This window comes from Trematomus bernacchii, unplaced genomic scaffold (genome assembly GCF_902827165.1).
Source record: "Trematomus bernacchii unplaced genomic scaffold, fTreBer1.1, whole genome shotgun sequence".
Lineage (NCBI taxonomy): Eukaryota > Metazoa > Chordata > Actinopteri > Perciformes > Nototheniidae > Trematomus > Trematomus bernacchii.
The window spans coordinates 20,128,360-20,138,455 of NW_022987720.1; the positions used below are offsets into that span (position 1 = coordinate 20,128,360).

The 10,096-nt window shown below is 40.0% G+C and overlaps 1 protein-coding gene across 2 annotated transcripts; it reads right to left on the reverse strand.

Moving 5' to 3' along the window:
- Window positions 1-1,012: 1,012 nt before the first annotated feature.
- LOC117492321 (centriolar coiled-coil protein of 110 kDa-like) lies at window positions 1,013-8,911 on the reverse strand. Of its 2 annotated transcripts, none has more exons than XM_034142494.1 (14): window positions 8,722-8,911; window positions 7,865-8,075; window positions 7,080-7,208; window positions 5,146-6,349; window positions 4,897-5,018; window positions 4,527-4,704; window positions 4,142-4,251; window positions 3,923-4,039; window positions 3,437-3,538; window positions 3,240-3,356; window positions 2,706-2,779; window positions 2,549-2,614; window positions 2,392-2,451; window positions 1,013-2,213 (listed from the first exon to the last, which is right to left on the reverse strand). In XM_034142494.1, the coding sequence occupies exons 2-14, from the start codon at window positions 8,027-8,029 to the stop codon at window positions 2,138-2,140; spliced, it is 2,520 nt and encodes an 839-aa protein (XP_033998385.1). In that variant the 5' UTR covers window positions 8,030-8,075; window positions 8,722-8,911; the 3' UTR covers window positions 1,013-2,137. The 2 variants fall into 2 exon arrangements, with proteins under 2 accessions (XP_033998385.1, XP_033998386.1); XM_034142495.1 differs by lacking the exon at window positions 1,013-2,213 and adding an exon at window positions 2,215-2,269.
- Window positions 8,912-10,096: the final 1,185 nt, after the last annotated feature.

Below are 10,096 nucleotides of genomic sequence, written 5' to 3' on the forward strand. Positions count from 1 at the left end.
AAGCTAAGGTCACTTTGCATTAGCTTGTAGCCTCTCTGGCTTGTATCCATCAAGGACACACTAACTTTAAAAGTAAACTGTTTTATTCAGTGCTGAACCAGCTTTACTCTCTGGGTCAGTTTGTTTTGGAGAGGAAGGAGACCCTCTGGGAACATTTTGACCATAATGACAAACTATGAGTAGCTATGCTGTCCTTTGATTGTTTTGAATGAGATCCCCCAGTGAAAAAGTCCTCACTAAGCCCATGTATCGGAGAATAGATATTGGATCTGAGCCACTGCTGTGATGTCACAGAGACGTTTTGCTTTTAATGCTTTAACAGTTGTTTTGTCCTTTTTCATATATGTATTTTCTGTTTTGAATCTGTTTTTATTCTGTTTAGCATTGTTGATAAGTTTAGGCTGAAATTTCAATGAATTAATTAAATCCTCAACATTGATCACAGCACTAATGTAGGGGGATTTTGATGTAGACTAGGCTTCTAAAATAATGATTTTGATCTGTTTTCTCTTATTTTAAAGCACAAAATTCACTGCAAATTAATGGTATTTGGTGTTTTTTCATTCATATTAGTAGAAATAGAGAGATCTAGATGATGGCTTATCTGGTTCCTCGTTATTTACTCTTTTTTTCCTCCACAAACTTCTTATTGCATACATGTATTTGATGTCGTGTACACTCCAATAAACACATACATTTCACTTGTATTGTTCAGTTCTTGTTAAAGGATCTATCTGCTCTAGGTTTTTACATACATTTATATTGTTAGATAAACAAATAATTTTCCATCTGCTCTCCCTGCCAAACTGGCTCAGTATTAGGGTGCGGCTTTTAAATGTATAATGAGTTAGTAATGCAATCATGCTTTTTAATGGTCCCAACGTGCTACTTAATTATTGGTCCCAAGCTTACCACTTTTAGTTATTTTTGTTTATTCTGTTTTCTGAAGCAGCAAAGCACTCTAGAAACATACTAATATTTATTTGAAGCAATGAAATTGTGACATCCTTACTCAACTTACTCCATTGTTTAATGTTCTTTACAATAACAACAGTAAAAACAAAATTCAATTGTATCAAGAGCAGCAAAGCATCATGATCTTTAACTGTCGTTCATGTACTCCCCTGCTGCTTCAGTCAGGTGTCAGTTGTAATATCTAGAGCCTAGAAGATTTCAATTCAGAATTTATTCTGGTCATCAAAACACTATTGGAATAAATAACAAAAATAAATGTGTCTTTAAAAAAAAGAAGACAGAGTACAGCAATATCAGCAAACAACATCAACATACATAAGTCAATTTGGTATCTATAAGTAAACAAGTGGATGTACTAATGCTTTTACATGAGGTTGAATTATTTTATAAATATGCTTAAGCATTGGAGAATAATGGAGAACTTTACAGCATTTACTATACATTGGACAGGGGCATTCATTTTGTTTTACTCTGTGTCTGCTGTGCATTTCCTGTTGTGTGAAGCTACATTAGTGTAACAGAGCCAGTGTGTAAACAAATACATTTAGATTTAAAATGTGGGCATTTGGCATTGATATCAGCCAAGGTTGAAACACGCTGAAATGTTCTCACAGTACTGTTAACTCAGCACATTTTAATAGAAGAGCTACAAGCCCTTGTAAAAAAAACGTTATTCTAACCTAAACACTCTTTTCTTATGCGGCAACGACTTTCATTATAACACTGATAATCGATTAATTTCAGCTATAATACATACATGTTTATGAACAAAAATTGTAAAAAAATATGCATGCTAAACGCCACAGATAGCAAAGGCATAGTTTTTAGGCACAGATAGAAATGTGGATCTCTGACCATCCTCTATCTTGCATTAAAGTACAGATAGTTATTTACAATGTGCCCACCTTTTCAATAAATAATCCACACACAGTATCAAGCTACGTTTCAGTTTTGTGGATAACAATCAGTTGTTGGCAAAGTATTTCAACAAGCTAAACAATCAAAAACAAAGGCATCTAATGATGTATATCAGTGAGCTTAAGTGTGATAGTGAATACAATCTTTTCAATTTCAGAAGGTTTAGCAGCGCAACCAGTGGTTTAAGGTTTCTAGTTAAAGACTAACAATTCAAGCTCACAGTTCAGGGAAGTTGAGTGACCAGTTAACCCAGGGAGTGCTGCTTCTTCAGGCTGTCTGAGCGCCTCACTCTCTCTCCTGGGGTCTTTCTGTACCAGCTCCTGAGAGGAAACAGCCACCGTCATCTTATGCTGACTTCAAAGTCAGTAGGTCAATGCTGTAATCAACACATTTATGAACACTCTTTCCTTTAGCGAGAGGTGATTCAAATAATAATAGAATAACAGTTCATAAAAAGAAAGACACTTTGCAATTATGGCGAAATACGTTAAAACTCACCCCTGGCGATTCAGTTGGCCTGCAACAGGAGAATTTTGGCCTTGGCTTGGCTTCAGGACTCTGGCAGAAAATGATTTAATTAGAGTACTGATTTTCTGGGGAAAGTAAACACAGAAAATAAAAGTAAAACACAGAACCAGAGAATAAATACAAGCACCTGTTAGTAGTGGGGCTCCTTGGCTTCTGCTGCATCTTCCTAGCCTGGGCTGGGGATTCACTAACCCTGCAGGAGTAGCACATACTTGCAATAGAAACACTGGATCTTATTATGGGATCACCGCAATGTAAGACTGTGTGCCTTGATTCCATCTTACCTCTTTTTCCTGTCCAGAGACCTCTGTGTGGCAGCAGACAGAACCGCTCTATCCTTGGGACACTTGGCTTTCTCCTGCAGGTTGGACACAGACAGTAAAGAACACAAAGTAAAAAACTGAAGTACTGACTAATGGCATGTTATAAGGTAGCTACAACATAATGTAACTTTGTTAATTTGGTAATCAATGGTATATAATGCTATAAGGTGTTGCTTTGTAAATACTTACCATTATTATCTTAAAAGTACCACCAGTTATCAGCAGATAGACCAATTATAATCAATAACTAATGAAAAATTATAAACCATGTATACAGGACAATAGAAGGTATGACTGATTTATACTTAAACATATGCAGACAAAATGCTTCAGAGTATTTCATACAATACAAACTCAAGCTTCAAGTTCCTTCTGAGACTGGAAAGATGTTTGAACTTTACTTTTAGGTCTTCGTTTGAACGAGAATTCACAAATGTCACCTTTTTGATTATATATGGCTATGTGATTTATTACAGGACGATGTCTCCAGGTTACCATGTCTCGCAGCTTCCTCTCTGCTCGGAGCTCTCTGTCCTGCTGCAGCAACGCTAACCGATCTCCGAGAGGTATTTCGAAGAAGATGTCATGGATGTCATAAAGGGCTGCACGTAGCTGAAGGACAAAAGATGCATGAATAAACACAAAGAATGATCGCCCTCTGCTGTTTATAGACTGTTAGTAGACCTTCATACCTGGGCTCTAACTCTCTCCTGCAGCGAGCGATCTTGTGATGAGCAGGGGCCTTTCTTCTGATGAGCTTCAGTCTGGAATGAACGGATGAACTCTTGTGTATCCTAAGCACACATATAAACAGGAAACATGTATAAACATACAGCTTTTCTACTAACATATGAGGATTCTTTTTTTTTTTACACATTCCTGCATAATATAACCATTTGTAATATTGTACAGCTCTTTGACTTTTCATTTGGATTTAATGTCATTTGTGATATTCTTATTGTTTTTCCTTTTTATATATTTACATTCCTTGTACACATTTTTGACTTATCATACTTTTTACAACAGTTTTATAATATTTCTACTAAGCAAATTCCCTGTATGTAAGAACCTACTTGGCATTAACCAAATTCGGAGTCTGATTATTTAACAAACCCCCACATTGGTGTTTTCGATTGATTGTGCACATTTTTAGCGTGTGTTTTTGTGTGTATCATCACCATGATGGTCTGGCACAAGTGTTTGATCTTCTCAGTTTTCAGCAATCTGCGAGTGAGGAAGCCGCGAATGATTGCGCCAATTCGACAGAACGCTCTCTGCTGCTCTGCTGACAGAACCTGGAGAACAAGACAAGGACGCAAGAAGATAGAAAAGTGAGGAAAGGGTCAAAATAACCAAGTGCAAGCCACACACCCTCTTATTTACTTGGGCTTACCCACCAGACTTAGCCTTGCTCGAGGTTTGCTACCTGCCCATGTAGACCCCCACAGATAGGCAGGAGACTGGAGAGAGGGAGAGAATAAACTGGAACCTACGGGGCTGGAAAAACCTGATAAAGAAATGTATTAATAGAAAGAAACATATCCTTCAAGCATAATTGATCTTGTTTAAATGAGAAATGGAGAGTTGTCCTGTTCAGTAAAAACTGTAATACTCAATTGAGCCTAAATTTAGCTCAAAAAGGGGGAAGATGAAAAAGAACATCAGGCACACTTTCTCCAAATGTAATGAACTACAAAAATCCTCCTCTCTAAGTATGCAATCTTTTGATCTCACTGTATTACAAACTCCAACACAGTATAAGTAAACAGTGGGGAGTGGTACCTATACTGTGTCCAGGTGATCGCTCAGATGGTGTGTGGGCAGGGCTTAGTCCGGGACATGAGGGGCTCACAATAGGACGGCTGTCACTCACAGATCTACAGTTCCACCCACAAGCCTCCCCACTCAAAGGTCGCACACAGCCCTGCTCCATTAGTCTTTTCTCTGTCTCCTCAAGTTCCTAAACACATGTGGATAAAATACACAAACACACACGCTTCAGTAATGTAAACAAATAAACTCACACCTTTGTATTGCAACTAAACCATATAACAATTCAAGCCCATGTGTTATCACTGATAAAATACTGCACATTGTGTGTACTGTATCTACTTCAGTTTAGACTTGATGTTGTGTGATTCCATGTGCTGACCAGACAGAGGCGCTGTTGCTCTTTCTCCTGCTCAGCCAGGAGGAGAGACATCTGCAATGCATGGTCCTCCTCCAGACGCCTCTGCATGTCCTCCAGAGCCTGTGCTCGCCTCTGGGTCTCCTCTGTTGATGTGCACAAATAAATATACGTAAAAAATGTCATCTTTTACATTTTAAACCATTATCATTTACCTTTATTTGCACTGGTAAAAACAGTGTAAATACCTGGAACTGATTAAAGGAGACTCACCTGTCTGGCTGGTCTGTGCCTCAGCTGCATTTCTGAGGACGGTTGGTGTGATTCTCCCATTGTTTCTGTCCTGAGGGTCAGCAGCCTCCATCCTGTGTGTGCCATGAGCCAAGTCAGAAGTGATGCAGGGCCTTGGCAAACACAGTGAGGGATTATCTACCTCAAACGACCGGTTTAAAGGGGCTGTAGGGGTGCGCCCACTCGCAGCCATCCATGTGACTCCTGCCATGATGCGAGGAACCCTCTCCTGGCTGCGGCCTATGTTCTCCACAACAGAGTGTTTACTATGCAGCTGGCTGTCAAAGGTGTGGCAGCGCCGGCGAAATCCTGCTGCAAGATGGTCACGGTGCCCATTCGGGCTTAACCCTAAGGCACTAACGGGACTACAGATATCTGGGCTGGTACCACAGTGGCTGGGTCGACTATTGCCACTGCTTACACCAGCACTACTGTCACTCCCCACTGAGCCCCAGTGATCGGGGGACTTTATAGCCTCTGAGAGAGTTTCTCCCCAATCTGCCATGCCAGCACCTTCCCCTGACCTCCATGAGCTGCAGGGGATAAGGTCTGCCGGGCTGATGGGAAACGAAATGTGTATGTTCCCTGTAGAAACTGGTCGTGGCCGGCGTCTATGTGCACGGGGACTAATGCTGGACTCTGGACTGGGGAGCCGAGCATACCGGTCATTTAGACTAGGTGAGAGACAACCAGTCTGTTGGGGACTGGCGTCGTACAGATATTGATGCTGGATTTGGGTCCGAGGCGGGCCAGTAGGGCTGTGGTGCAGACTGAATCCAAACTCAACACCTGTGTTCCCCATGGGACTGCGGCTCTTATTCTCCTTGTCAGAGACAGTCTCCAGCAGAGGAGTCCCAGTGACTGTGGCGACAACTTTTGAATCCTGCTGACACTGCTCTCTCTTCACATACTCCCTTGATCTCTTAAGAAGGCTGTCCAAACTAATGTCCTCCTCCTCTTCTTCATCTTCATCCTCACTGTTCTCTTCCCCCTCAACCATCACTTTCTCCACTGACTTGTAGCCATTGACGATGGGGGTCTCAGAGCTTGGTTGATCCCTTGTTTGAAGCCCAAACCCAGGGTCTCTGGGAAGTCCAGGAGAGTCAGTGATCAGGGTGTAGCCACTCTCCTTCGCAGATTTAGAAACTGGCGGCTTTTCATCATCTATACTTGATTCTCCATGTGCCTGTGCAGAGATAAACATTAATGATGACAATCATCAAATAGTTGCGGAAATTAAAAGCGACAAAAAAGAATGACTGATGGAGTTGCCCAAAACTTAACATTGGTGTAAAGGAGTTGATTTATCAATACATATAAACAATTAAAAGTAAAACAAGATATCTGATCCAGTGTTGGTTTTATACTAAATGTCAGGTGGCTAAACTGAAATAGTCACTTGTCTATGTTAGCAAAATACAATTTAATTTACCTAATTACTAAACTAAACTAAGATAATATTGGTTTCAAGTAGGAATGACCCAACATTTCAAAACAGGAGCTGATAGAAACAGTAGACATACAGTAAACATTGCTTTGGATGTTGAGTTCACAAAAACGGGCCATAACCATAATAAGGTAAAAATAGCACAGCCTACCAGAGACAGTGCTAAGTCAGACAACCTGTATTCAAGTCTGCACATGTCACAAGAGATTCTGAGACAGACTGTAGTTAAACATTAGTGCTAATTGAGGGATTGACACATAGACCTATTTCACACATACTTTAGATTTGTAGATATGAGTGTTTATAAATTAAACACAGTGCCAAATGTATGCTATATGAATTTTATAACAATGTGGATGTGTGCTAATGTGGTAGATATTTGGATTTTGCTATTTCATTTCACCTATCCAGTACACACTGAACGTTTGTATTTATTTCACAAAACATGTGACCATTCCATGTTACTGACCCGAGGTTGTTCCAGTATGTCCTGAACTCGGGTCATGAGGTTCTTCCTCAGCTTGTTCTGCCTGTCAACCTCCAGCTGAACCGCTCTCTGTCTGTGGTCACACATCTCACTGCGCTGCTCTGCACTCAACTAGAAAAACAAAATACACACACAACAACATTTGAAGAAACCGAAGCATTAACACAGTTTAATAAGGAACTGATCATTAAAAAAGGCTCCCAGTACACAATGAATTCCATGATGTTTGTTTGTGACCTACTTTCTGTTATTCTTGATAACACAATCAATCCTCCTCTATAAATGTTTGTTTCTCCTTTGCTTTAGTGAAAGCAAAATCTTCAACAAAACATCCCTTAACTGGCCTCTCTATCAGGTGGCTATTCCTGACAATTAGTGTTGTCAGCAGTAACAAGCAGATGTATTCTCCTGACCAACATCAAACCGCCTTGGTGTTCCTCATCATTCGCTATCTCCTCTCTTTTGCCCCTGCTAAGTGCTGATATAATCGGAACTAGTAAGCCCACATACTTATACTGTACTATGTAAGTCTCAAAAAGACATGTGTTTGGACCTTAATCAGCTTTAATCTAATTTAAACCATGTGATTAAAGTTCTCTGGGCACATTTGTTTTTTTATGCCAGAAATGTGCATTGCAAATGCACTAAAAACCTCAATTAGCTATGGTTTCTGTTAACTTTTCATACAGAAAATAAATAAATTGTGATTTAGCTACATCTTGTTTTGGCTCAGGATACATTCTCATGACTGTTCATTACTTCCCTACCAGAGGCGAAAGCACAGCTCTTCGATGGAAGCGGATGAGAGAGAAAGCCTTCGGGGACCATAGTGGCTCACATGTCGTCTTCTTGAATTTCCCCTCTTCCTGCAGTATGGCCAAACTCCGCAGACAGAATTCTTCATAGCTTTCCATCTCAGGACACCCACACATACACACTCTGAATGTGAAACACACACCATGTAGCCTCGTCACCCAGCTGTAAAATGAGATGGAGAGTGTGTTAGATGGACATCCACAACTCAGTGGACATGGGAGCTTAAGACTGCACTGGGTGTGGGTCACTAGATGAAATCATATGTGGAGAGCAGTACAAACAGGCTTAAACAAAAGAGGGTCTGTCTGCCCTCAATGGTTTTATCACACTCATCACATTCCTGCCATTCCTTTCTATCAGACCTTGCTGGTGAGTGACTTCCATTTCCGTGTCTCAGGCAAATGCATGTGGAATCGTGTCTAATCAATACAGCTTCTATTTCTGAAATGCCTGTCAGCAAAGGGATAGTGAGGACCCTTTCACAGACAAATCACAGCTGTTGTATGGATGAAATTACAACTACATTTCAATGGAAATTGCTTTGCAATTAGTATTGTTTACTCCAGATGTATGTCTATTAAACTGACCATCCCTCCATTAGACTTTCATCCAATCCTTACGATTCTGACAGTAAACTAGTGGTCTATATTGCGGTTAGTGATTTATTAACACATAGTGACAGCGCAGTAGAGATCGTGGGAATGGGTTTCTTTTTGTACCCAGCTCTTACAGAGGAAGCTTGATACCGGCAGTTTCGAAGGTTAAATCAATAAGATACTCGCTTAATCGGCACCTTCCCATAGCCTACCTTGTAGTCCAGATGTGCCCTGACAGAAGACGAACGTTACGTTACACCCGTGCCTTTGCTCGTTACGGCTGTCTTGCCTTCAAAATGGACAAACAGGGATATCTCCTCTCTTTGTTAGTAGTGGACACGCTCTTTTGTCGCAGGGGAATCAACAAAGAGTGGCTACATCATGAACATGTTTCTCCTTGAATCGCGGGTTGCCCATCATCATCATGTTCAACTCTTCCGGGCTCCAACAGCGCCTCCTAGCAACAGAGCGTCGGCCACGTTCCAATACTAACTGCTATTATTAACCATTTCATGGCAGAGGTGGAAGAATTACTCAGGTCTTGTTCTTGAGTAATAGTAGAAATACCACAGTCCAGGAATACTCTGGTACAAGTAAAAGTCCTGCATTCAAAATGTTACTCAAGTAAACGTAAACAAATATTAGCATCAAAAAATATTTAAAATATCAAAAGTACTCATTATGCAGATTGGCCCATTTCAGAGTAATATATCAAATGTTTTGATTACAATTATTGATGAAATCATGTGTTTATCAAAGCTGGTAAAGGTGCAGCTAGTTTTAGTTACTTTGTGTACTGCAGGATAGCTTGTGGATTTAGTCCAGGTGTAACTAAAGTCTTATTTAAGTGTTGATTATTTCACATCATTAATCCAAATCTGTAAAGTGTATTGAACAACATTAACACTTGGGATTCCAAATAGATTGCATATCTATTTTAACATCAATGAAGATTCCTAATTTACACTCAGTATCTGTGCCCTACTTAATAAAAAATAAAAAATTGTCATTGTGAAGCCATTTTTATTCTTTATCTTGCTGAAAGATCACGCAATGCCAGGTAAAAAATACAGCCCAGGACAATATTTTTAAATTATCTCTTTATTAAACTGACACTGAAAAACAAGTACAATGGCAACAAGCCATCACACATTCAGAAGAAGCAAAAATGTCTTTGCTGTTTTCACAACTCATCGCTTGAGTGCATGGGTGAACCTGAATGTACAGGTTGAGCAATGCGCACATGTTCCTTGTTGTCCAAGAGTAGAGCTTCAATGTCACTTTCGAAAGAGGTGGTCTTGGAACTCTGTCACAAAAGTTAAACAATGTTAGTTCTAATAAGAAGCAATTCAGTCTAATTTAATGGGGATTATTGTTTCACAACCAAACCTACAGCCTACCTCAAAAGACTGCCGCTTTACCCCTATGCATGCCTTGGACTGCTCATAACACAGGACTATATCCAGACGTGTTGGTTCTTTATTCATCAAAGCTACATGGAACTGGTCGTAATGAGATTCTGGAAAGAGATTTAAAAAATGATTAAGTACAGGGTAAAGAATATGCAAATACTTTTGTTTTCTTTTC